Genomic DNA, 27,856 nt, shown 5'->3' on the forward strand with positions numbered 1-27,856 from the left:
TGGAGACTAGGAAAGTGGAGCTTATATATCTGTGAAAGGTTCAGGCTGGGAAAAAGAATTCTCGTCTGCTGGAGGCAAGTGTGAATGTTTCAATTAATCACCTTGATTAGCATTGAAAGGCCTTGCAGTTTCAAAAGCCTGTCTGATTCCGGAAATCCTGACATGAAACAACAAGGGCCAGCTAACACCTCCCAACAAAGGATTCCCCCAGGCAGGAAACAGCCTGGCTTTGAAACTGCAAGGCTTTTCAGTGCTAATCAAGGTGATTAATTGCAACATTCACACTTGCCTCAGGCAGACAAGAGTTCTTTCTCTCTCCCCTCCCCCCCCCCCCCCAGCTTCCACAGATACAGTAGTCTCACTTATCCAGACCTCGCTTATCCAAGCTTCTGGATTATCCAAGCCATTTTTGTAGTTAATGTTTTCAATATATCGTGATATTTTGGTGCTAAATTCGTAAATACAGTAACTACTACATAACATTACTACGTATTGAACTACTTTTTCTGTCAAATTTGTTGTATAACATGATGTTTTGGTGCTTAATTTGTAAAATCATAACCTAATTTGATGTTTAATAGGCTTTTCCTTAATCCCTCCTTATTATTCAAGATATTCGCTTATCCAAGGTTCAGCGGCCCGTTTAGCTTGGATAAGTGAGACTCTACTGTATATAAACCCCACTTGCCTAGTCTCCAACAGACCTCAACAACCTCTGAGGATGCCTGCCATAGATATGGGCGAAACGTCAGGAGAGGGTGTTTCTGGAACATGGCCATACAGCCCGGAAAACTCACAGCAACCCACTGAGTGTTGTGAGATTGTGGGAGTTGTAGTTTGGTGAGGCACCAGCACTCTTTGGCAGAGAAGGAAAATAATACCTTGTGAAACTGGAGAAAGAAGGCGAACTGGTCGGGGAAACAGGAGGAGCGGGAAGGGCGCCTTGCTTTCCCCTTCTCCATCTCCCTCACAGCCCCGGGCCTGGAGAAGAGGAGGAGCCTGGGCCTGCGCCAGAGGAGCAAGAGAGGAAAGGCCTCCTCCTCCTCCTCCTGTTGGGGCCTCAACGACATACAGAGAGAGAGAGAGAGAGAGAGAGAGAGAGAGAGAGAGAGAGAGAGAGAGAGAGAGAGAGAGAGAGAGAGAGAGGCGTCCTGGAGGCGGGGCGGCGGCGCCACTTGCCTCATCGCCTCATCATCATCAGCATCATCATCAGCATCGCCGCGGCGGCTGCGGCCTGTCAACAAATCCGCGGCCTCCACGTGACCCTCTGAAGGCGGCCGGGCCGAGCGAGGAGGGAGCCCCGCGCAAGCAAACAAAGCAGGCCGGGAGACGACGACGACGAAGAGGAAGAAGGGACGGAGAAAGAGGCGCCATCCATCGCAGACGGGCTTACCTTGACAACAACAAAGCAGCGGAAGGAAGCAAGCAAGGGCGAGCTGAGGAGCAGAAAGATAAGACGTTGCTGAGGAAAAAAGAAGCAGGAGCTGAGGAGAAGCAGAAGGAAAACGAGAAGACGTTGTTGCTGCTGCTGCTTTTGGCTGACTGGCTTCTCAGGCTTCAGGCCTCTGCTTTCCCCCTTGTCTTCCTGACTGACTTCTCAGGCTTCGGGCCTTTACTTTGCCCTTCGTCTTCCTGACTGACTGACTTCTCAGGCATCGGGACTCTGCTTTTCCCCTTCCTGACTGACTTGACTGGCTTCAGGCCTCGGCTTTTTCCCTTTCTGACTGGCTTCTCAGGCTTCGGACCTTGGCTTTCCTTGACAACAACAAAGCGTTGGAAGGAAGGAAGGAAGGAAGGAAGGAAGGAAGGAAGGAAGGAAGGAAGGAAGGAAGGAAGGAAGGAAGGAAGGAAGGAAGGGCGAGCTGAGGAGAAGCAGGAGGAGAAAGAGAAGCTGCTGCTTCCGACCGGCTGGCTTCTCAGGCTTCAGGCCTCTGCTTTTCCCCTTTCTGTCTGACTTGGCTGGCTGACTGGACTGTCTTCCCTCCTTCCCCGCCGCTAAAATGGCCGAGGGTGGCCTGCAGCTGTGAGGGGAAGGCCCCGCTCCGCCGCCATGAGCGCCTTCGCCCTGGAGGAGACTCTGGAGGCCGACTGGGTGGCGGTCCGCCCGCAGGCCTTCCAGGAGCGCGAGCGGCACAAGTTCGCCTTCATTGTGGCCTGGAACGAGGTCGAGGGCCGCTTCGCCATCACCTGCCACAACCGGACGGCGCAGCGGTCCCGGGAGCTCCGCCGCGGGGCCTCCTCGTCGGCCCGCAGGAGCACCCCGGCCTCCCCCGCGCGGGGCCAAGGCAGCCCCGGGGGTCGCGTAGCCGAGGCGCCGCGGGCGAGGAGCATCCCTTCCCGGAGGCCTCCTCCCACTCCTCCGCCTCCTGAGTCTCCAGTAAGCGAGCTGGAGGTCCTGGAGCTCAGCCACGACGTCTCTCCTTTGCCACCCGGGGAAGAGTGCAGCTGGGCCGGGCTGTTCTCCTTCCAGGACCTGCGCGCCGTGCACCAGCAGCTGTGCTCGGTCTCGTCCGAGCTGGAGCCCTGCCTGCCCGCGCTGCCCGAGGAGCCCTCCGGGATGTGGGCCGTGCTCTTCGGGGCGCCCGAGCTGAGCCAGCCCGAGATGGACGCCCTCTGCGCCCAGCTGCAGGTCTACCTCGGCCACGGGCTCGACACCTGTGGGTGGAAGATCCTCTCCCAGGTGCTCTTTGCCGAGACCGACGACCCCGAGGAATACTATGAGAGCCTGAGCGAGCTGCGGCAGAAGGGCTACGAAGAGGTGCTGGCCCGGGCCCGCAAGCGCATCCAGGAGGTGAGGACCACCATCGCTATCATAATCGCCATTGCTAGGCACTTGGAAGTGTGAAAGCCAGACCTGGGCAAACTTGGGCCTTCTTCCAGGTTGTCGAAGGCATTCGTGGCCAGAATCACTGGGCCCCCCTCCACAAAGTCATATAACCCAGGACCTAATGGCAGAAAATCCCACAATATCTGCTTTGAACTGCGTTATCTGAATCCACACTGTTCAAAGCAGATAATGTGGGATTTTATTCAGCTGTATGGAAGGGGCCAGGGTTGCTGTGAGTTTTCTGGGCTGTATGATCATGTTCCAGAAGCATTCTTTCCTGACCTTTCGCCTGCATTTATGGTTGTGAGGAATGTTGGAAACTAGTTAAGTGGGGTTTTTTATATATCTGTGGAATGCCCAGGGTGGGAGAAAGAACTCTTGTCTCTTTGAGGCAGGTGTGACCTCCCAACAAAGGATTCCCCCAGACAGTAAGCAGCCAGACCTTGCAGCTGAAAGGCTATTCAATGCTAATCAAGGTGGCCAGTTGAAACATTCACACCTGTCTCAAACAGACAAGAGTTCTTTCTCCCACCCTGGACATTCTACAGATACATAAAAACCCCACTTGACTAGTTTCCAACATGCTGCACCACCTCTGAGGATGCCTGCCATAGATACAGGCGAAACGTAAGGAGAGAATGCTTCTGGAACATGGCCATACAGCCTGGAAAACTCACAGCAACCCATGTATATTGGATAGCATAGGGAAGGGTTAACACCCCCTTGCTTTGATATCAGAAGATTTCACCTCACTTTCTATCTCTGATAAATGGATTTTGAGAAATTTGGCTTGTGGAAATAAGGATCATTGATAGAGCTTCAGTGGAGACCCTTTTCCCCACAATAATTCTTCTAGAAGTGAATTTCCTTTCCAAGGCATAGATTTCTTTCACTTCCTTTTTCTGACCCAGTTCTTAACTATGAGTTGTTCCTAAGTCAGATGTTTGTAACTCGGGGATTGCTTGTACAGTAGACTTAACTGGCACTCTTGAAGGTTGATAAGTGCCAGATAAATGTAGTTTCAGATTGCTTGAGAATTAAAAAGAGGCCTGATTAATACTATATCCCATACCATATAGTCTGTATTGACTAGAAATAGTAATTTAAAGCAAATTAAGACAATACCAAACTTAGCGTAATGTAGTATTCTGAAAAACAGCTTTTAAAATTGAAAGTATTTCTTTTAATTTTTGCTGGTTGTTTGAGAGTTCTGGTTACTTAAGTTCCAATAACTGAGTGTCTAATAATAATAATAATAATAATAATAAACTATGTCCCACTGCACCCCCTGTAACTTAGGGTCCTAGGAGTTGTGCTTTGTGGAGGCACATCAGCATTTTTTTCAGAGAAGGCTGTGAAGGCCTAGTAAAACTATAACTCCTTTGATTCCATAGCTTTGAGCAATGGCAGATCAGTTACTGTCAAACTGCATTGTATTTTTCTAGTACTAGCTCCCACTGATATTTTTGCAGCAGAAGCTGTACCTTTTGTATTTGTTTTCAGAATCAGAGCAATTCTGTGTTTGCTCTCAATCGGGGATGGGGGTGAGATTGAATCAAAGGGATTTGCATACGTGTAGACTCACCATCGAAGAATTAATTTAGTGGGTTTACCTTAATAACCATAGAGCATTCCAGTCTTTATTTTGCACTGAATATATTTGCCAGGTTTGCTGTTGGATACTGTTCCTCATGGTAAGAAGCAGTCATAAAGTTAGTCAAAGCTGAAGTATTTGGACCTGATGTTAACATGAGAAGAAAGATTGAGGCCAACAGCCATTTACCATTAAATGCATTCTTTTGCTTCTGGTTGATTGTAGATGAAAAATGCTGAGTGGGTATGTGATTGCCACAAGCATTCATTTGCAATAGGTACCGAACTTCTGCTCTAGGTATTTCCCTTCATTTAGGATGAAACCTTTTTTTACGTTAATGAGAACAGTAAATAGTGAATGGCGTAAAGTAGGATACAGATATATTGTTAATTTGAAACAGGATCAAAGTTTTATCCAGATCTAGGCATGAGGGTTTTTTTTTCTTTGTGTGTAAATACTTCAGTGTGTAGAGTGTTGTATTTTTAGAAGGATTTTTTTTTATACATAGAGAAGGGGTAAATACCAGTGATTGCATGAGTACTTTATGGCTATTAAGTGTTTACCAGCAGCTTTCTTGCATGTTGGATTGCTGTTACCATCAGCCCTAGGCAGTATGTCAGTAATGTGGGAGCTGTAATCCAAAACACCTGGGCGACACCAGATTGTTGTTCCAGAACTCTGATGAGGATCATCTTCATTTACTAGCCAAAGGCATTGGTGAAAAATGCTTCCTAAGAGCCAATTTGGACTATTTTTTTTAAAGAAGGGAAGGATAAGACATTACTGAAGTACCGGTAATTTAAAAAAGAGCTGTGACTGTATGTGTATGTGAATAGATGTCTATAAAATAGAAGGTGGTTTATTTATTGTGTCAGAAGCAAACTGATATTATAGTTGTAATGTATTTAAAAACACAAATAGAAGGTGCTGAACTCCAATGAATAGTTGACCTGAAAAAAGAAGCAGTTCCATAGTAAGAACCTGTTTCGTTTTGTTTCAAATTGTATTGCTTTGAACAAACTTACTGTATAGAATTGTACCCTGGTCCAATCTGTCATATATACAAAAACAAAAGCCTACTCTTGAGCCTTCACAAGTAGTCCTCTGCTTTTCTCCTTGATGCCTTCTCTAGACTCAAGCTTTTTTTGGCCCCACAAATGTTTTGATCTATAAATATGTGGGAGAGCCCTGCACATCTGGAAGGCAAAAACAAAACAAAAAAAACCCTCTAGTATTGGAACATTGAAGGAAGCAAATGAACCCATTTGTGTTTTCTTTTTTGGCATTGGATCATGTACCAGTGCAGATGCACACAGTTGCAAAACAGTTTTGTCACAGATACATTGTTATGTTATGAGTAAATTACCAGGCTTCACCCACTTGTTTTGAATTATTTGTAAAAGGTCTATATGTGGGATGATAGAAAAAGGAGCTAGGAAATTCCCAGGTGCTTGGTTTTCTAGATGCCTAAAATGTGATACTGACAGCTTCAAAAGAGACATTTTTGTAGTCTTAGATGATAAACAAAAAAAGCTTCCTCATGAGAAAGGCATAAATCACATTTTTGTGATAGGTCCCCTTTCCAGACTGGCCCCAGAGCCTTGAAAGCTTGTTTCTTACCTTGCCCCACAGGGTCTCATTTAAAATCCCTCCTTGGATTTGGGTCTGAGCCTTCAGGTAACCTTGACATAGACTAATTTGCTTAGACATTGTTTTCATGAGGGTAAGTGTGACACATCCATTGAATCGGGGCTAATAATGCTGGTTAGAGTCTGTTTTAGAAGATTACCAAGACAGTTCAACTTTATTGTTATGCCATTAATAATATAATTGTTTTAATAAGTTGTAGTTTCTGATTCCAAACCTGAAAACAGGAATCAAGCTGATTAATGCCAGACTTTCTTTCCTTCATTCACTTAACACCATCCAGTACACACCCACTTCCAACCAAACCACTCAGTGTCACCATACCCCAACACTTAATACAGGTTTTGCTTCCCATTGTAATTTTGGGTTATGGGTTGTCCATAGAGACTTTTCCTCATTTCTCTGAGGCCCTTGGTTATTAGTAGACTTCCAGGGTTTTCAAACTTTTTTTCCAAATATTCTGTTATTTGAGGAGTGCCAGTTTTCATAACTCCTCTTTTTATGAAAGAGAGCCCTTGACACTGAAACTAGGGATTTTTGCTGCCATCTTTCCTTATGGGAAAATGTGTTGCATATTTATGAGTAAGTGAGATGCTAAGAAATAAAAGTAAATGGGTAGTAAAAATATCTTAAGAAAGAACCTTCCTAAATGAAATGAGGCAACCTATGATGTAGATATGACCCACTTAGCAGGCTATTGTGCTTAACTGCAGTGCAGTCATCTCATTCTATCTTGGGTAAATCAAGTTGTTAAAATTATATGATGTTAGTACTGCTGTTGTGGGTATATGGTATGTGAACTGACCTGTCCTTAATTAAAAGGTGCTTCATATTGAAGAAAGGAGATAATTTAGGTAGCTTGCTTTATTCTCTGTGGTTCTCAGGTTTCTCTTGTCTCTTACATGTTTGATAGTGGCTTTCTCTGAAACAAGAAGCTCATATCTCACTTACCTAAGTTATTCCATGATAATGAAACAACAGATGACAGGCATATAATATTAATGTGTAATCCTGATGCAGTGGTTTTCCACACTTCAGGATGGGGACTTGATTCTCTCCCTGAAATACAAACCTACTAAGCTCATGTGTTGCATATATATTTTCTTTCACATTATTTTTGCCATCTGCACTTGAAGGTAGCTAGACATGAAGGTTGAGATGTTCAATTGTAGGAATGGCATATTTAAAAGCCATACTAGAACTCTCAAAAGGACCTAAAGACTGTCATCAAATGTCTTTTAGTAGCATAGAAATGAATGCAGCACTGTTTTTTTCATTAAAATTATTTGTAACTTACAGATTTGCTGCAGATTTGATTTCTTGAAATGAGGTGAGCAGGGAGGATTTCATTTCATTGTTTTTCAATTTTGATATTGTTTATCTCTTGTTTAGTTGCTCAGTGTATAATCTATCTAAATTTTGTAAGACTTGATATTTGTTGTGTTTAGAATTGAATTGGATTTCTTTGTGTAATTTTTCTAACCATCTGTGATACTACTGACAACCTACTAGACTCCAGAGTAAAATTGTTATCAGAATAATTTTGATTTACTCTTTTCCATTTAAATGTTTAAAGGATTTCTTAAATAATGACCCATATAAACTTGCATGAAACATCTGCTTTGGCAGATGCTTCTGTGCTGAAATACTTGAATTCTAAAATGTTCTTAAATAAGTAGGTGAAAACTAGGAAATGGAAAAAATAAACAGTAAAATTGATACTAAGAGGAAGCTATATCTTGACCATTAACTGAAAGCTCTTAATCATTATGTATATCGTACTTTATATCTTCCATGGTGGTTGTTTATTTTTCTGTGGATGCTGATCTTCTGTATTCCATTCCTCATTCTTTCTGTTTGTTTGTTTAAAATTATATATGTTATATTTTATTTTAATTGTCTTTCAGTGTAATAGTAGATTTGAATATTCCTGACATTCCTGGTGCCTAACTACTAGTCCATTTTATTTCTTACCTGCCTCTCCTCATGGTTAAAGTTATTTCTTTTTAGCTCTTCAATACTGGGATTATAAGGTTTTCCTGCTATCTAACATACAGGTTGATAGACAAACAAACTACCATAGAATTTTAATTAAAATGATTGGCAGTAGATTGAATTGGTTATATTGATGGTTAGTCAATAGCAGTGACTTCGAAACAATTTATTTCAATCAAGAGAAAACCCATTGCTTTACTGTTGGCAGCATTACACCTATGGTATTTAGTTTTGATATGCAAGTTATGTTGATACAAGTGTTGATTCAGATAGGGTAGTTTAGCTGTGAATATAGAGATGGAAAACATTAAGAACAAAATACAAGAAAAAATTCTCCCAACAATTCCTTGATAGGTGTATAAGAAACTCTATATTGATTCATACTAAGTAAAAAACAATTAAATTAACAATTCTAATTGAACAGCACATAGCTCACTCAGTGGTTTCCATGGCCATTGGTTTAAAGCACATTTAAAACAAAAACATAACTATTTATTTCTCAGTAGCTGATCCCATCATGTGACATTCCCTTCCACAGGTAGGCAAAGACCTTTTTATTTAGGAAGGCCTTTGCTTCTTAAATTATGCAGCAGAAGGGTGTTTTCAGTGTGAATGCTATGCTATTATATTTTTAATTATGTTTCAGAAATACTTTAAATTATTTAACTATGTGCTTTGTTTAATAGAATTGTTTAATTATTGTAAAACTTTTGCATAATAAGATTTTAGCTGAACTTTGTTTTAAATTGTTATAAGCAGCCTTGGATCCTGTGCTGGAAAAAAGGTGGGCTATAAATTAAATATGTAAATAAATTCATATGTGTGTGTTGTAGAAATTGTTTTGCAGGTATGCTTGCCTTTATTGATGTTGAATTTCACAGGATTTGGGACTATGGATTAATAGAAATCTGACTTTCCTTCATATTTCCAAGGAGTGTACAGCTTTTATTTTTCAACAAATGTCTAAATAACTAGGAAGTATTGAAGGAACCTCAGAAGGACAAAGTATTTTCTGTCCATATTTCTCAAAAATGCAGATGTCTCTTATATAGACCATTAGTCAATATAGCACAGTAAGTTATTCAAGTGAGCCTATTCAGACTGGGTGGTTCCCAGACATGTTGGACTATAACCCCCATAATCCTGCTGAGAATGATGAGAGTTGTAGTCTGCCATTTCTGAAGGTCACATATATGAGGAAGTGGGATGACACAGTATGTGTATTATGCCAGATACAGAGAGAGACATGTTTGTGTGTGTGTTTGTGTATGAATACATGTGGTTTAACATATTTTGGTTGGCATTCTGTTGAGCAGTTTTGAGATTGTATGCTGGATTTATGATCTCATAACTTTCGGCATTCATGTTTATGGTTATAAATAGCTAAATGTGACCTCCAAAACCAATTTTTTCACCCAGACAGCATCCCAATCAAAGGGTTTCTGGGACTCTGCAAATGGAGGCACTGGGAAATGAGATTTGCGTTAAAGGAAGCAGTTGCTTTACATATAGACTGTAGAAAGTCCCTGAATTGATCTTTGGTGTCATCAAATAAAGGATCTTGGGTAGTAGGATGGATAGTATTTCCATCTAAAACCCTGGAGAGCAGCTACCATTGTAGATAATGCTGGGCCAGATGATCTGTCTCAGGGGGGCAGTCCTAATAGTTTTGAATGAAATAGTGAACAATGATTTACTGCAGTAAGGATAGAAAGTTATCAAATATTGTGCACAAGGCCAGAAAGGAATGGGTGAGTGAGTCTTATCTAATATTTATTAGGCAGAATTAGGGTTTAGGATTTTGTCTAACTGGTACTAATTTCAATATGCTTAATAATCTCATGGAAGGTATGTCAATTTATGAAAGCTCAGATTTGATAGTTATGTACACATGCATTAAAGGTTATATAGTATTGAGGAATATGTTGTAAAGATAACAATGGTAGGTTAATATCTTTCAGTCTGAATTTAAATCAGACAATTTAAACATACAATTTAAATCCCATTTGGTTTTAAAATGCCTAAAGCCTTTCTTTTGATTCTTCTGGGCTCTTTTTATAGTGATTGTTAGCATTGTATCCGGGTGTACAAAATGTGTGCATACTGAATTAAATGGGGTTTTAGGGTTTTAATCACTCTTCATATGTTCCAATATCCTTTCTGAGTGCAGTTGCTTGTTACCATTGTTGTGTGTTGTACTATTTTGGGTAAATATAACTTACATGGACCCCACTTCCATTAATTGACATTTTAGTGTTATATATGCATAGATTTCCTGTGCATGTGATTTCATGATATTGCTTTGGAATTTAATCTGAAGGTGTTTTCTCCCACTGCTAACATAACTTTAGATCTGTAATTCACTAGCATGTTAATCACAAAACATAATAAAATTCTTGATGCCTATGATGCCATATTAAACATTCAAATGCTCATTTGGGAGACAAGAAAGCTTGCAAGCTTGCAAGTCAGACATCTCAAACTGATAATGTGCTCAAGGACTTTGGTCTTATTTCTTTCTCTCATTAAGTAAGACCTAACTAGATATTTCCTCTTACTTAAGATGATTTGGCTTCCTTTCTCCTCGTGTTTAATTTTGAGATTTTAATAAATTGATTTGTTACTAGGAAGTGTTCATCCTCTTTCTGTGTTTGAAGCCATGACACACACTAGTCTAGCTGGCTTGTCACATCTAAGGTGTGAAATTCTGGTCTATCTGCTTGGACAGGTTTTATTATCAAAACTCAAGTAGGAGGAGGCTATTCCAGGAGACGCCTTGTCTTCATTTCAACTTTTGGAGCCAGTAATCACATAGTTGACTCCACCTTGGATCTTTAAAATGCTTGAACAAGAACTGTAATATAACTTTAAGCTTTGTTAATAGTGTAAAAGTGAGAGAAGGAACAGTGATTTGACTTTAAACAGTAACAAATGTATTTCTTTATTAACATACTTTATTAAAGGGTCTGTGTTTTCACTGAAGATTAATAATTGCACTCATGGATCATGCTTGGTTAAGCTAAGAGGAATGTAAAACCCAGGTAGATTCAAACAGGATTTTCTAGGTCTTGATTTGTGCCCATCTCAGATATTCAAAATAAATAAAGATTAGCTTATTTTAGCTTTTTTCAGTTCCAGATGGTGGTGGCATCAAATATTGGTGTGTGCACTTAGATTCAGTCTAAACACTATACGTAGTTTGAATTATGGATTGCAAAAGTAAGAAGATTACAGAAAAGTGGTGTAAATCAGGCAGACATAGTTGTGTTAGAGTTTTTTTTTTCCGTCTGTTTAAATATACAGTTGGCCCTCCATATCCACAAATTCAATCCCACACAATTTATGACTTTTCTACAAGATATTCTTTATGTCTTGAAATAATTGACAGTCTTCTTTTCCATGACATTTCTGGGAGCTGGTCAAAACACAAGGATTTCCTGACATAGTCTAAAATTATTAATCACTAATGCAAAGCTATAGTTCTTCTATTTAGCAGTTTTCTTCCTATACAGTGTGTGTAGTGCTTCAAGTTATTTATAGAATATAATTATATTCTTTCAGTATCCTTTTTACTGGCTATACATGGCTAGTTTTTTAAATAGCTTCCCATAATGCTCATTATGGTTACCAGTTTTTTCCCCCATGTTGTCCTCAAACTTGCTAACATACCCACCTTGATTCATGCACAAGGTGGGTATGGCAGTATAATACTCCTGGCCTTCGTGAAATCCTCTCTCCTTTGGTGTGTGTTTGATGAAGGTTCCTCTTTCTTGTGGATTGGGTCTACTTGGACAAGAACTTGTCATTTCAATATAGAAACAATTTATTTGTGTAGGATAGGTGAGAACCTTGCTACATCCCTTCCAAATTATTCCTTCTTCCCACTCCTTTAGTGAAAGTGAGTTACATTTCTCTCAGATGCATGTCTTCATGTACAGAAGGGCCATTTCTAGTGTCATCCCAACAATAACATTTAAAAAATAAATCGAAAAGAATATTTGCAAGATTATGTACACCAAAATATATCACACCAGTTTTGGACAAACCTAACTGCGTTATGCCTGCAATATTTAATTGTGTTGTCATTTTAGCTATCATATTGAAATTTATGGTGTTTTTGATATGTTTTCAAAGAAGTAGCTGTTATTCTCTAGCACAGTGGCTCTCAATTCCCAGAAATCCTAACAGCTGGTAAACTGGCTAGGATTTCTGGGGGCTGTAGGCCAAAACACCTGGGAACCCACAGGTTGAGAACCACTGTTCTAGGAGCATAAAAAGAAGCAAAGAAGTAGGAGGGGGAAAAAGAAATATGGCAGCACCCTCAAGGTTAACAGGTTTTTACTTTTGCATGAGATTTTTCGATTAGTCTTAAAGTTGTTGCCATATCTCCCCCTCCTTTGTATAAGAATATCCCAAGGATGCTTGTATGTATTGCTGTGTATACTAAGGAAGTAGACACTTCACCAGCCCTGAATGAAGGGAAATTCCTGCATTTATTCCTGTAGAAGAATAACATGGCAAGGGGCATTAGTGGTCCCCCTCTTTGCATGCATTGAACTTCTGTTGCTCTTTTGATTGCAGTGAGGTTGAGATGTTGCTTGGTTGTAGCTTGTTTCACACCATGCCCCCCACCCCAAGTAGCTGAGAGAATGATAAATTCGTAATTTTGAGAATTTTCTGTATATTGTTTTGCAAGTCAGTGGTTCCAAAACCACTTTCAGATATCATACCAAATAACCAGGAATGTAGTTCTGAAATATTTCAGCAATCTTTGTGGTTTTTGGTAGAGTAGGCATTACCAGGCTTGGAGTGAAAAGGTTAAGCCTCATAGAGTGGTCTGTGTTGTTGCTGTGTGCCTTCAAGTTGTTTCCAATTTATGATGACTGTATTGCAAAGTTTTCTGTGACTAAGAGTGTGTGACTTGCCCAAGGTTATCCAGTGGGTTACCATGGCCAAGCAGGCCTACTTTTTCTTCTGTGCGGTGGGGTGGGAGTGTGGAGGGATGGGTGTGTCGTTTTATGATGTGTGCTACGGAAAGCATTTAATTTCATTGTACAATGTACAACGATAATAAAGTTATTCTATTCTATTCAGATCCCTACTCAGCTGTGTCATTTCCTAATTCGTCTCGGTCACCATGCTTTGCTTAGTTGTTGAGAAAATAAATGGAAGGCAGGAATTACTCTCCCCTGAACTCCTTTCATGAAGAGTGGGCTCAAAATAAATATGCCATTACACCAAAGTTTCATATTAATACATTTATTCAAATCTAATGCTCACTTTTATTGCCTAAATTACCTTGTCAAAATTAGGGTGTGCATTAGATTTGTGTAATATGATAATTTTAGGGCTGAACTAAAGCAAAAAAGGAAGCTTCTTCAGGAGCACCTGGAGCTCCTATTTGAAGGATGTCATCTATAATTTAATGGTCATAGCTCAATGCTAATGCAATCCTGGAATTTGTAGTTCGGTGAGGCATTAGCATTTCTGAGAGAAAATGCTCAAGACCTTGTAAAACTTAAGCCCCTGTAACTCCATAGCATTGAGCCAGGGCAGTTAAAGTGAATCCATTCTACAGCATAGATGCACCCCAAAGTTTTCTTTTCCATTGGAAGCTTTTGCTTTTAAAGAAGGAATTCTAAGCAGGCAGCAACTGTAATGGCCATATTACAGTTGACCTTATGCCTCTGCACATTAAATACTTCTAAATAGTGTCCGCAAATATTTTTATTGGTTTCAGGGTTTTGAAAATGGAAGTGCGCATTAGATTTGATAGTGCAGTAGGCTTGGGTAAATACGGGTATTTCACTGCTTTCTATTAGTGCTTTGAACAGAATCCAGACTTGAGATTTGAGCATGTATTGATTTTCTAGGTTTCGTTTTTTCAAAATTGGACATAATAGTTAGTACCCCCCCCCCCCCCCCCCCCCGCTCTTGGAAATTATGTTCTTATAAAATCTAAGACATCATTAGTCTTCTTTGTCACATATTCATGTTCAGTTTGCTAACCATTATAATCCTTAATTGATTGTTACAAGTATTGTTTCAAACATTGCTGTCTTGTACTTCTGGTTCCTTGAGCTGGTGATTTTTCACACCACACTGTAAGTAAGCTGTTTAAATGCAACATTATGTTTGGAATTGCAGATCACCATTGTGGGGATGTGTATGTTCAAAAAGGATATTTGAGAGTCATCTCATATTTTGCATGTGAACAAAGTTTGAAGCTCAGAACTATCCTTAAACCAGAAACCTATCCAGAAATATCAGAACACTTTAAGCTTTATCATTTAACAATTAACCACAAATGTAACAGGACAAAAGGGCACTCAGGATACAAACCATAAATCACAAAAAGGCAATGAATACTCCTTGTTTCAGTAAAATCAGATCAAAAAGACTAAACTTAACAATACAGTAGAGTCTCACTTATCCAACACTCACTTATCCAACTTTCTGGATTATCCAACGCATTTTTGTAGTCAATGTTTTCAATGCATTGTGATATTTTGGTGCTAAATTCGTAAATACAGTAATTACTACATAGCATTAATGTGTAATGAACTTCTCCAGCAAAAGGAGCCCTCGCCCCTTGGAAGGAGCCCATGAGCGCCGCTGCTTCCCAAGGGTTGAGGGCTTGGCCCAGGGAAGTAGGCCACGAATGCTGCTGCTGCAATCGTGGCCTGCTTCCGGAACGCTTCCTCTGGCCTCTCCCCTCGCAAGAAGGAGCTCCTTTGCGCGAGAGGAGAGGAAGAAGCGGTACGCTTCCTCCTGCCTCTCCCTCTCCTTCTCCTCTCGCGAGAAGAGGAGAGAGGCGGTGCGCTTCCTCCTGCCTCTTCCTCTCGCGAGAAGGAACTCCTTCACGTGAGAGGAGAGGAAGAGGCAGGGCGCTTCCTCTTCCCTTTTCCTCTCCTCTCGTGAGAAGGAGCTCCTCGTGAGAGGAGAGGCAGAGGCAGGAGGAAGTGTCCCGGAATCGGCCTGCGATCGTGGTCTGCTTCCCTGGGCTGGGGCGCCTGCCAAAGGGAGAAGTTTCCTCTAAGCAGCAGCACGCCTCGTGCTTCGCCTGGGTCCAAGCGCCTGCCCGAGGGAGAAGTTTCCTCCCTCCGCTAGGCGCCTGGGCCTAGAGATCGGGTTATCCGATAAATCCAGGTATCCGAGTTTCGGTCCACCCGTTTAAATCGGATAATCGGGGTTCTACTGTATTTATAAAGCTATCATGTTATAATGATTTAGGTATTGTATCCAAAATGGATAGATACGTTTTTTCTTGGCTGCTGTTCACTGCAGTGCTATGTTTGGGAGATGGGTTCTCATTATGAGTTTATTGGCTTTTTAATTTGTGAGTAGTATGTAGCTGTCATTTCTGGCAGGCTTTGGTATTGGTTCCAGGAATGTTGGGGTTATCTGTAATTATTATGTTATTTAGGGAGTTTCCATTTTCTCTTTACATTGACACACATACACACCCATGGACTAAAGCTTTTCTGCTGGCACAAGAGCAATATATTTTTCTGTATACCTGGAGCCATAAGCATACCTCTACTTCAGTGTATTTGAGATGCAGAATTGCCGTGGTCACCTATTTTTCTTCTTTGTAGTTGTTTGCCATCAATGCTGCTTAAACTGATGATAACCCTACAAATGAGAAATCTTCATACTTCCAGTCACTGACAGCCAGGGGCAATTTTCAAGTGTAAGTGGACAGAATTTTGGCGCCCCCCCCCCAAACCAATCACTGAAAAATAAAAGCGTTGGATAAGCGAAAATGTTGGATAATAAGGAGAGATTAAGGAAAAGCCTATTAAACATCAAATTACATTATGATTTTACAAATTAAGCACCAAAATATCATGTTTTACAACAAATTGACAAAAAGCAATTCAATACATGGTAATGTTATGTAGGAATTACTATATTTGCGAATTTAGGGAAATATTTGGGAAATATATAGTTTGCCAAGCTGCAGTAGTCTGGATCAGCATACAAAGAGATCCTATAGAACCTTTGAGACTACCTGAGAGAAGAAAGTTTATAGCATAAGCTTTTGTATTCTAAGTCCTAAACTGCCATCTCAAGCGCTTTTGGTGGCAGACCTTTATTTGCTTACAGATAGTTTCCCATGAGGTCACGAAGAGTCGGAAGTGACGGAACAAATAAACAACAACAGTTTCCAAATGTCAAAGAGTTACTTTTCTACAGTAGGCCACATACCATGGATGGATGGACGAGTACAAATATCTGTCACAAACCAAACACAGAACATATATGAAGCACATCAAATTATATTATTGCAATGGCAGCCATGTGCATTTAGAAGTGATTCATATGTATGTGTGTGTGTGTGTGTGTATATATATCTCTATATATAAAAGAGTGATGGCATCACGGCGACCCACAAAACAACAAAACTACAGGCCCCCCAACCTCGAAATTTGACGACACAACCCATCATCCATGCCTCTAGGTTGATACAACAAAAAGAAAAGAAAAATAAAGTCCTAATTAGAGAGAGAGAGGAATAATTGCTTTTATCCAATTGCTGCCAGTTAGAAGGCTAAGCTCCTCCCACTTGGTCTCCTAGCAACCCAATAAAAATAATAAAAAACACTAAAAATAATTAAAAACACTAAAAAGTTAATACAATAAAATACCATAATAACAAAAAAATAACTAAAAATTATACAAGAAAATAATAAAATATAATAAATAAAAAGATAACTTACAGTAAAATTAATTTAAAAATACAAATAACGTCAAATAAAAATTACACAACAATTTTTAACCAATACCACCACCACTTTGCCACAGCAACGCGTGGCCGGGCACAGCTAGTATATATATATAATGCTACAGTAATATCTAGTCTAGAGCTTATGGAAGGCAAGCAAGCAAACAAAGCTTTGCTGATGGCTATTTGTACGATACTGTGGCAATCTTGGCTTGTACGTGTTATATTGGTTTGGCTAGGACAAAGATGTTTGTGGTACCAATAAAGCGTCTGAATGTACAGGCAATCCCCGAATGACAAACATCCGAGTTACAAACGACTCATAGTTAAGAAGGGGGGGGGGTAGACAACAGGAAGTGGGATTTCCCTAAGAAGGGAAATTCACTCTTGAAAGAATTATCATGGGGAAAAGTTGTCTCCACTGAAGCTTTCTCACCAATCCTTTGTTTTTACAACAAGCCAATTTTTTCAAAATCCAATTATCACAGAGACAGAAAGTGTGGTGAAATCTTCTGAACAGGAGCACAGACAGTAAAACAAACTCCACATGGGTGTTAACTCTTCCCTATACTATCCAAAGATAGATAGATCGATTTATTTGTCTGAAGTTACACTTATAAAATGTACTGTTCTGACTTACAAACAAATTCAACTTAAGAACAAACCTACAGGACCTATCTTGTTTGTAACTTGGGGACTGCCTGTATAGCCAGTGCTGCTAAAATAATTGTCACTGTCTGTGCTTCTTGCATTTACTTTCCCTCTGATCTCATTCTCTATAATCCCATTCCCAGATTTATATTTTGTGTATATTCCGTATCTTATATTCTGGATAATACTCTTATGTTTCTAGAGAAATGGATTATAATCCACAAAAGCTGATGTTATTAATACATGTGTTAGTCTTTAGAGTACCTCTTGTTTCTGCTGCAGTTGACAGGCTGGCATCCTGTTGGTTCTCTTTGCTAGTATCTGTGCTTTCTCAAACTGTTAATTTTCCTCAAATTATAATTTCCAAGATTTTCCACATAACTGCATTTAATAGAAAGATAAAATAGTATAAATGTTTTGAACTATATGAAGTTAGAGTTTGTTTTCTTTGATATAGGCAGTTAAATAGATCAACCATGTGTTTCCTGTACAATATCTTAAAACTTGATTTGCTTTATTCAGCACTGCTTGGGTTTCTCTATTGAAAGATAAGAATAGATTAGATGAATACAGAAGTTGTCCACCGTTTGAGCAAGGCTTTGAATATACTTGACATTTAAAGAGCTCACATTTTTATGCCATATTACCTAGAAATATTCCATGTTTCCATTAAGCCATTGGATGCTACCAAAGCTTTCAATTTTATTATTATTTTAAATGAGAAGATTTTAAAAATCAAGGACTGTGATTCAGTGGAGACTCTTTTCTACCTTGTTTTTACTACACTTCCTACATTCAATGCAGTGTGTTAGGCTATTACTGGAAAAGAGGGGCTTAGTCGCACAGCCTATATCACCCATTCAGTATTCTGTGTTGCTTGGTGCACCTTACTCATGTTAGCTGTACTGTGTCAATTTATTTGTATATGTGTGTAGAGATGGACCTTTGTTAAGATCTATGTTCCATTGTTCCATTGTTCACGGGCAGCTACATCTTATGAATGGACACTGCTATTTATTTGCTTTTTCATTACTTGTTTAGTGTAACCTCTCTGTATATAAATAATAGCTGCCTCTTTAGATATTATTGACAAATCTGTGCTCTCGAATAGAAGAAAAATGCTTCAATTTTTTAAAAGCAATTGACACAGTACTCAATGAGAAAAGGAGAAAAAGAAGAGTGCTGTATCCAAGTTACCTGCTTCTCCTAGGCACAGTTTTTAGGAGCCAGTCAAAAGTGCTGTGGACAGAATGATTTTGCCAATAGACTGTCCCACAAGTCCATAGATTGTTATATGCATGGGTGTGTAACAAATGGCATTTCAGTCAGAAATATTTAAAACAGCTTTACCTCTTTCTTCTTCAATACTGGCACAATATGTAGAATTAAAGTTGCTCAAAATCCAATGAAAAAAAGATGAAAATCAATAAAGACAGCATACCATTACAAGGTATGTACAAGGTACATTTTAAAGTCAATTTTTAAAAGCCTTTGAAATAAAATTTTTGTTTGCTAGGTAGAAAAGCAAGCAAGCAAGGAGCACAGAACAGATGGTACTGGATATTTATATATCAAATTTGGAAGGGTTCTGAAGTACTTTTCCTTCTTATTTTAAAGTAATAATTAAAACGGGGCATAATATAGAAAAATGCTCTGTCTTTTTCTAGATAACGAAATCGATTTTACAAGTAAGACTTTCAGTAGTACATTTACACCTTGCATTTAATATCGATATAGAAAATTGAAGATTAAATGTTCTATTGGGTCTTTTTAAAGTCCCATAAATTAAATCAAAATAGAGAGTAAAGTTAAATGAAGTCAGTACTATTCACCGAGTTATATGAGTGACTGTTACCAACTACAGATATTCGTCACTTCATATATTTTTATTGATTACAGAGAAGTTTGATTATGTTATGTTATGTTATTTTCCTTCATTTTTATACAGCTCCTTGAAAAGCACAAGAATACAGAAAGCATGGTAGAACTACTTGAACTATATCAATTGGAAGATGAAGCATATAGTAGTCTTGCTGAAGCCACCACAGAACTCTATCAGTATTTGCTGCAACCTTTCAGAGACATGAGGGAGCTTGCCATGCTCAGGAGACAGCAAATAAAGGTAACAAATTAGCAATATACATTCAAAATTAACCTAAATGTAGAGTTTCCTGCTTCCAGCCTCCCTCTCATATGCAAGGAGAGAGCTGTGTACACATAACAGCATTTATAGGGCATAGAATGGACAATGTCCATAGCTAGATCATTCCTACCATGTATGCTCATGTTTAAGTTAGCCTTGTTCATAAGTCAAGGTCAGAGTTTGGGGTCCAAAATTAGGCTTTTTAATATTAATATGACCTGTAGATAAATTGACAGTAAAACTTTAGAGCACAACATAGGGTTGCACATAAGGTTACTCTTATCCATTCCATGGAAAGATGAAAGCAGCAACACTGCTCAGGGCCAGCTGTGTCTGGCCACCACTCATGCCATTTAGCTGCCCAGCATTGCAAAAGGCCACTGGAGAGAGGAGAGGGGGTCAGTACTCCTTTTTGGTTCTCCAAAGATGGACCAAGTTCTCAAAGGAATAGTTTGGTCCATCCATAGAAAGGAAACCTCAAACCATCCACTTTCCCCATCATGGCAGGGAAGTGCCAAAAAGATGCCACCATAATGGGGACACCAGAGGGGATTGTAGCTTATTTGAAATCCTCTCCGCACTAAAACAAGTGCTTAGTATACAATTTGGAACTTATTCATCTGAATTCTGTGATGTTTGTTTAGTGGCTTACACAAAAACTAGTCTAATTAAAACAATACAGGCAGTCCCCGAGTTACTCCGACTCATAGTTAAGAAGGGGGGGGGGGTGAGACAACAGAAAGTGAGAGAAATCTGACCCTAGGAAGGGAAATTCACTCCTGAAAGAGTTATCATGGGGAAAAGGTGTCTCCACTAACACTTTCTTACCAATCCTTGTTTCCGCAACAAGCCACATTTTTCAAAATACAATGATCACAGGGACAGAAAGTGCGGTGAAATACTCTGAACAGGAGCACAGACAGCAAAAGCCTTCCCTGTGCTATCTAAAGCATGCATGCATATATATGCTGGAGTTACACTTATAAAATGTACCTGCTCCAACTTAGATACAAATTCAACTTAAGAATGACCCTACAGAACCTATCTTGTTCATAATTTGGGGACTGCCTGTACATATAGTCAGATTAGTTTAAAATAGATAGCAAGAGCTGTAAGCAGTACAAACATTAGAGCTATATTCAGATCAAAATTGGGGAGAGGTGGGACAGGAAGAAATATAATTGAAATGTTTACGTGGTGTGGAATTTTTGTTGCATTGCTAAATGTTTTAAACTCCAGGATTACATAGAATGTACCAGTAACTATTTTAGAAACTGTATTTAATTTAAACATAATTTTGGCAAGCAGTTTCATGTACAAAGTAGCAAGTCATAAAAAAACACTGACATGTTTACAAGAATTTCCATAACTGATGTACAAGATCTTGTTAGCCAACCAAAAATGATGCTAGTAGCAAGAACAAAAAAAATTATGTTAGCCTTCAAATGCAGAGATTTTTTGGGAAGGCAACAGTGATATGTGTATTTTTCTAGTTTTGTGGTGTTTCACTTTACTGTGTGATTTTCTATGAGAAGAATTAAAAATCTAGACATCTTTAGATGTTAATATAAGTTTACAATGAGGTTACTTTGATCATAATGTTGCCAGTTTGCTTTCCTATTCAATGTTAAATCTCTTCAGGTGAATCAAATGGGAAGAAGTCAAGAGGTGCTAAAATATTACTTTTATTTAACCCTAAGTAGCATATTATCTGTAATAACATGCTTCTCATAACCATGTGTGAGGGAGATAAATTATGTGCAGAAAAACAACCTGAAGTGAAAGTGTTCTCTTCCTGTTCAACACAGACTGCTTTCCCCTTAAGATTGCAATCTTCTGCAACAGCTTTTTGTTAAAAGCAAGGTTGGATAGAGTTGGCATATCACTTGTCATCAGTGACTTCAGAATGCCTTTCTGTTTTAAACTATGATGGTAAAAAAGTATACTTTGAGAATTGCTTAGAAAAAGTAAGTTATTGAGCTGCACTCATCCTTACAAATCCCAGATTGAAAAGCAAGAAATAGAATGCCTCATCTTGTTATCTTCTGTCTGGTTTCTTCTATTGGTAAAAAGGAATTTCTACGGTATATGTATAAGTGAACATGTAACTGGCATGTATTAGCAGAGCAATCTAGATATGTGAGAGAACCAGCTTTCAATGAGCTCACTTTCAAAAATATTATTTGGGGCTAAAAAGCAAAGGCGGAGGCAGGGATGTTGCATTAACATAGATAAATCGAGTTGCTAGGAAAACCTGGGCTACATTTTTGGAAGGAAGTCTGCTCTTTAGTTTCAAATGCTATCTATAAGGGTATGATTCCTTCCCCCTCTCTTTTCTTTCATGGAATAATGCATTTGCTGGGTTCCCTTGCCTAGAACAGTACAAATAATTTATGATTTGTGGACCTGTGAAGGTAAGGATTTTCTATAGCTGAGGAATGACCACTTTCTCAGCTTTTCTAGTTTGTTATGACAACCTAATGTTTTGAGTGGGTTTTTTTTTTTACAATTCTCCCATTGCCATTCAGGCTGATGCCATGCCATGCCATGAGCATACCAAAGGTATAAGAGTACAGTTATGAATGTGAAGGCACCCTGATGTATCCTTGTGGTGTTCTGTTTTAGGGACTGTAATGTTGGTGGGAGTACTGCCAGGGTGCTCCTGTGCCCCCGAGCTTTCTATGGCTGTATTGTCTGGTTGCTAGAAGAGAAGTCTATTGTGCATGTGAGCTCCTTTTCTCTGGCAGAGCAACCCATCTGCTCTGTCCAGTATTCTCTCACCTAGCTTTCAACAGGCATTGGATTACTCTGCCCAAGAACATTTTAGTGTCTCTTGGGAAAAAGTTTTGTTCCATAATGGAACCAGATGCAAAATAAGGAAGATTTACCAGTGTTGTGGTACTTACTTGGATTGGCAACTTGAAGCAAATAATTTAGAAACAATTGTACTTCTGTCTGCATCAGAATTCTGTTTACCCAGCTTGGATGCTGTTTTATACTTTCCAGCACTTAGCCATGTAGTCAATGTGAGAATGTTGGGACTTGCAATTCCACAACACCTGGAGAGCCTCATCAATTCCCACTCAGTTCCAAATCTTAGGTCTATTTTTTATTTTAAAAGTTGAAGATGCCAGAGTTTCAGATAGTGATTCTTTTATTTTTATTTTTATTCATCCTTCCATCTTTTTCTCCACAAGTTAACTCTGAAAACCTAGGGTCAACTACTCCCCATTCTTAAGTTCTATTCCTGCTTTTTTTTTTTTAAATCTTTTGTACATTGTTCCATCTTTTTCTTCACAAGTTAACACTGAAAACCTAGGATCAAACTACCCCCCCCCCCCAGTCTTAGTTCTATTCCTGCTTCTTTGTTTCTTTTTTCCACCTTGTGATTGTTGTTTTAATTATCTATGTTTCTGTTTGTGAGTTGCCTATATTCAATTGCCTATTGAATTTGACCTATATCTACTGATGAATGCTTTTCAATGTTGGGGAAGCTTTAATAGCTTTCTTTATTGAATGTTTTCCTGTATTTTTTAATTTGATGATTGATATAATGGATTGATCTGTTCTCAGATTTCCATAGAAAATGATTACTTAGGACCCAGAAGAATTGAAAGTCTCCAAAAGGAAGATGCGGACTGGCAGCGGAAAGCCCACATGGCTGTACTTTCCATTCAAGATCTTACTGTGAAGTATTTTGAAATAACAGCAAAAGCACAAAAGGGTAATGGATCTAGACGTTTCCATATTTTCCATCAAGACATTTGATTCAGTTTTGATTTCATAATCTGTTGTCCTGTAATGACTCATTCTGTTTATCACTCAAATATTTTATTACCTACTTTGAATTGCTAGAACCCTATCTACTCAAGTAAGAGAGGGATCACTTTTAAAATATATTTTGTTTGTTCCACATTTTATGTGAAATGTATTTTAACATCATCATCCAAACCATCTTGTGAAGTGAAATGCATTCAATTTTATGTAGAGACATTGAAATTAGGGAATATATTTGTTCTTAGATTCATGATGCTTTAAACTCAGGGCTTTCAGATCTGTCCATTTGACATTTGCTCCTATGCAAGATAAAACAGTTGGTTGATCCTTTTGAAAAAGGAAACCCTACCTGCTCATATGTTTTTTAAAAATTGAAATGCTATTTAAGACATGATCCATCATCGTGCGTGAGGAGCTGGCATAGAACTTATTAAAATATTTTCCCTTCCACCTCTCTGACCCCAAAGGTGTCTGTACATCATTGTTATTGTAGCTGCTATGGCTTTACGTTGTTTCTGACCCCAAGGGGAACCTATTATTGGATATTCATGTTGAGCAGGAATTTGTACTCTAGTCTCCAGAGTCGTAATCCAACATCCAAGCCACTATAGCTCTAGGGCTAAGTGCATCATAGTGGATGGAATATAAAGTCAGTGTGATATTAAGTATATACAGATATAAAGTAAGTGTGCAATGCTGAGTTTACAGGAATGAGGGGAGAGAGGGGGGAGGAATGATAATGGTGATTATGGTATCTTTAGAGACAAACAAACATGCTGTGTCTGGAATCTCACCGCATTCCCATACCACCATTCTACATATCTATGTAGAAGTGACCATTTATGCATGTTTAGCAAATTAACAAATGAATTACTCAGGAATAAACACAGGTAGCAAACTCTGTAAGCATCCATATTCTATTCCTTTACCTGTCTGCAAATATAAAGTTTTTCACTATATCACAGCCCGGGCTGTGGCGCAGGCTGATAAGCAGTCATCTGCAGCCAGCTGCAACAAATCACTCTGACCAAGAGGTCATGAGTTCGAGGCCAGCTCAGAGCTGCGTTTGTCTCTGTCTTTGTTCTATGTTAAGGCATTGAATGTTTGCCTTATATGTGTAATGTGATCCGCCCTGAGTCCCCTTTGGGGTGAGAAGGGCGGAATATAAATACTGTAAATAAATAAATAAATAAATATCTAGCTATCAATTTGTACAATTACACTCCCATATTTATCTACCTCCACACATCCACCTTTTTCATCTGTGCCTGCCTTCCTTATATCACCCCACGTATGCCAACAACATTCTGTCTCTTTCACACACATAACTTCAGTTACACAGTCTGTATGGATGACCAGATATTAGGTAGGATATGTGTCTTGCAGGGTTAAGTGGTGGGGAACATTTTGCCAACCTACTTGGTTCCTTTCCTCATGGCATGACGGGATGGCTTCAGAAGCAGCAAAATTGTTTATTCAATGATGCTTTCATGTCTGAAGGCAAACAAAAGAAGGCAAAAATCAGAGATGGTGGAACTTCTTCCTCTGACCTAACAGACCTGTTGTGCTATCAGATTAGGATGCTTGATATCATATATGCATTTATATCCTCCAAGCTGTATTTATTGTCACTTTCAGAATTACATGACCAACAAGGTGAGATTTTTTTAAGTTTCTAGTTCTCTCAGTGTCTGAAAGTTACTCAGTCCTTTCCAGTATTTGAGTTATATATAGATTGCACATTTTATTTAAAGGAATAACTTTTTAAAAGCACAATATGTTTGATTTGTGATTAAAAGCTATAGAAAGTCATGACTGAAAATGGTGTTGGTATCAATGTCAGAAGGCCTTGAATCTGTCATTGCTGTTACAAGCCTTCAACAAAATAAACAAAATTTGTAAACTTATCAGATCGCTCTTAAATACTTCTTGGTGGGATAAGCCTGTTATTTCATTTTCCCCTGCAACAGCTGTGTGTGATCGAATGCGAGCAGACCAGAAGAAGTTTGGTAAGGCTGCATGGGCAGTGGCAGTGGAACGAATGGAAAAACTTCAGTATGCAGTTTCTAAGGAGACATTGCAGTTGATGAGAGCAAAAGAAATTTGTTTGGAACAGAAGAAACATGCATTGAAAGAAGAGGTACTTTGTTATGCTCTTGTATAAGTTGACCAAATTGAGAACAGATTTTTGGGCAAAATTTAAACATTTTGATATGATCTGTGAATCAGTTGAGAATCATTATGCACAGAAAGGAAAGCCCAGTGCTAAAATTTCTAGACTTATACATAAGTTTATAGGGCAGTTACAGTCCTGGGAACTGTATGTGCACACCTCAGCACAAAGCTGAATGTAGATGACATTTTAATTGCTTGTATTAATTTATTTTTAGAGACTTAAAAATAAAAAATCAAAGACTTGCAATCATAATATAAAATGATAAGCATGACTATTTGACCTGTTGAAATGCTGGGATAAAGTATTTTAAAGAAAGGAATTTAACTTTCAGGCATACAGAAACTAAGTGATATAAGTTTTATGAAATACATGATAATGAACCTTTTGGTGGCATGGATTTTCTACTTGGAACAGACCTGTATCACAGGAACTCTAAGAACAGCAGTTTTTGTGATGTTCACATCATCCTTACAAAATGTTATCCTCAGGATTTTGAGGAAAATAATTATAGTAAGTGCAGCAGGAAGTTAATTTAGGTTTGTAGTGGAGGTGTACTTTTGGATAGTTGACATTTCCTGCTTTATAGTGCTGGAAGCAGGAGTTTACTTTTGTGCTGGCCATCAAAACATTTTACTTGATACAAAATACATTCAAATCTTTTTTTGTGATTATCTTTGGAACAGATTCTTAGGAGTTTATAAAACTTGTTTTTTTTTCATTTGATCACTTGTGAACAGTAGATATAAGATGAGAGTTTATACTGTGAGAAGAACAGTAAAAAGTTTTCATTGAGTTGTACCAGATGGTGATTTCCAGTTCACTTGCAAAGCTATATGTCATTGCGGTTGCAACCAGAAACTCTGAATCACATAATATTCTTTACAGTTCTCTAAATATGTGAAATAACTGGAATACCCAGAATGGCATCTTTTGACAATGCCAAAAGATGGCATTGACAATGTCAAAAGATGTTGAAAATTCAGGGAAACCATTGAATCCCTGTAGAGATTATCTTTCCAAATCGATTCGTAGTTATTTTCGGTCCAATGTATCATGAGGAATTGTATTAATTTATGTAGTTTAAAAATCACTTGTTTTCTACATTGACACCTCGTTTGTCAGATTTGATTGTGTGATGACATTGCTGATTAATCTGATAGTCACTAGGAAAGGAAGTTGATTTTCAGACAAGAAATTGTTCCAAGCTCATTCTGATACTATTGCTGTCTGTGCCAAGCATCAAAGAAGCTGCATTCATATTGCAATCCCTTGCTGGTTCTAGTATTTACCTGATAATGAGGAAAGTTATTACTAATTGATGCAGAACCTAAACATGTTTACTCACAAGGAAGTTTGGGTAAACGTGTATGCAGAGTTGCAGGCTAAAGAACTATGCTTATGTAGCAGTAATGTACTTTCATGTATTTTATTTACAACAACATCTTTAAATTATTTTCTATTTCTTGATGTCTTTGGATGTGTCATGATATTGTTAAGATTTATTAGATCTTGTTGTAACTCTCAGCTGTCCTTCCCATTCAGATGCAGAGCTTACAAGGGGGCACAGAAGCCATTGCCCATTTGGACCAACTTGAAGCTGACTATTATGATCTGCAACTTCAGTTGTATGAAGTGCAGTTTGAAATTTTGAAGTGTGAAGAATTGCTGCTGACAGCACAGCTTGAAAGCATTAAAAGACTTATTTCAGGTGATATAGATTTGTTTTATATTTTTATAATTGAACAAATTGCTGTAGGCTGCTATGTTACAGATTATTGTCAGTAACCCATAATATTTTTTCAATCTGAAAATTTCTTTCTTTAGTTCTAGAATCAGTTGTATACTGCAGTTCTTAAGATATTTACTCGTAAGAGACTCATACTGCTTTAGCCTGGTTTATCTCTAGCTGTATGAAGGATTGCAGCCTTATTTTTTTTACTTTTGCATTCTTTTATCTTCTTCTGAAGTATTAGAGATATCAACAATAAGATTATTAGATTATTGGATGGATTTTATAATAAAACTAAGATAGACATACTTTGTTTATACTCAACTGATTTAGTTTCTGCACTCAAAATTCAATAGATTTTTCCGGTCTTCATATTTGAATGGACAAAAAAGAACTAGCATTAGCTTGGAGGTAAATTCTGGAGTAATTTACCTTAGATGCTCTTGTTTTTTGCTCTGGTCAGATTACAGTTGAGACCTTGTAAGACATTAGTGTGTGGTTGTTATTTTTTCAGGGCAGGGTCAGTGTAAGGTAAGATTTAAACCACTTCTAGTGCTGTGATTGCTGTTCCTATAATATTGAACAGTTT

General features: G+C 38.6%; 1 protein-coding gene across 1 annotated transcript in view; it reads left to right on the plus strand.

Moving 5' to 3' along the window:
• Positions 1-1,141: 1,141 nt before the first annotated feature.
• Positions 1,142-27,856, plus strand: part of jmy (junction mediating and regulatory protein, p53 cofactor) — a 48,516-nt gene continuing 21,801 nt past the window's right edge. Inside the window, exons 1-6 of the mRNA XM_062972356.1 lie at positions 1,142-1,772; positions 1,829-2,791; positions 19,391-19,564; positions 23,159-23,309; positions 25,333-25,502; positions 27,081-27,246. Of these exons, the coding sequence (XP_062828426.1) occupies positions 2,051-2,791; positions 19,391-19,564; positions 23,159-23,309; positions 25,333-25,502; positions 27,081-27,246 (1,402 nt within the window). The 5' untranslated portion in view covers positions 1,142-1,772; positions 1,829-2,050. The remainder of the gene's footprint in view (positions 1,773-1,828; positions 2,792-19,390; positions 19,565-23,158; positions 23,310-25,332; positions 25,503-27,080; positions 27,247-27,856) is intronic.

The sequence above is a fragment of the Anolis carolinensis genome, chromosome 2 (assembly GCF_035594765.1).
Source record: "Anolis carolinensis isolate JA03-04 chromosome 2, rAnoCar3.1.pri, whole genome shotgun sequence".
NCBI lineage: Eukaryota > Metazoa > Chordata > Lepidosauria > Squamata > Dactyloidae > Anolis > Anolis carolinensis.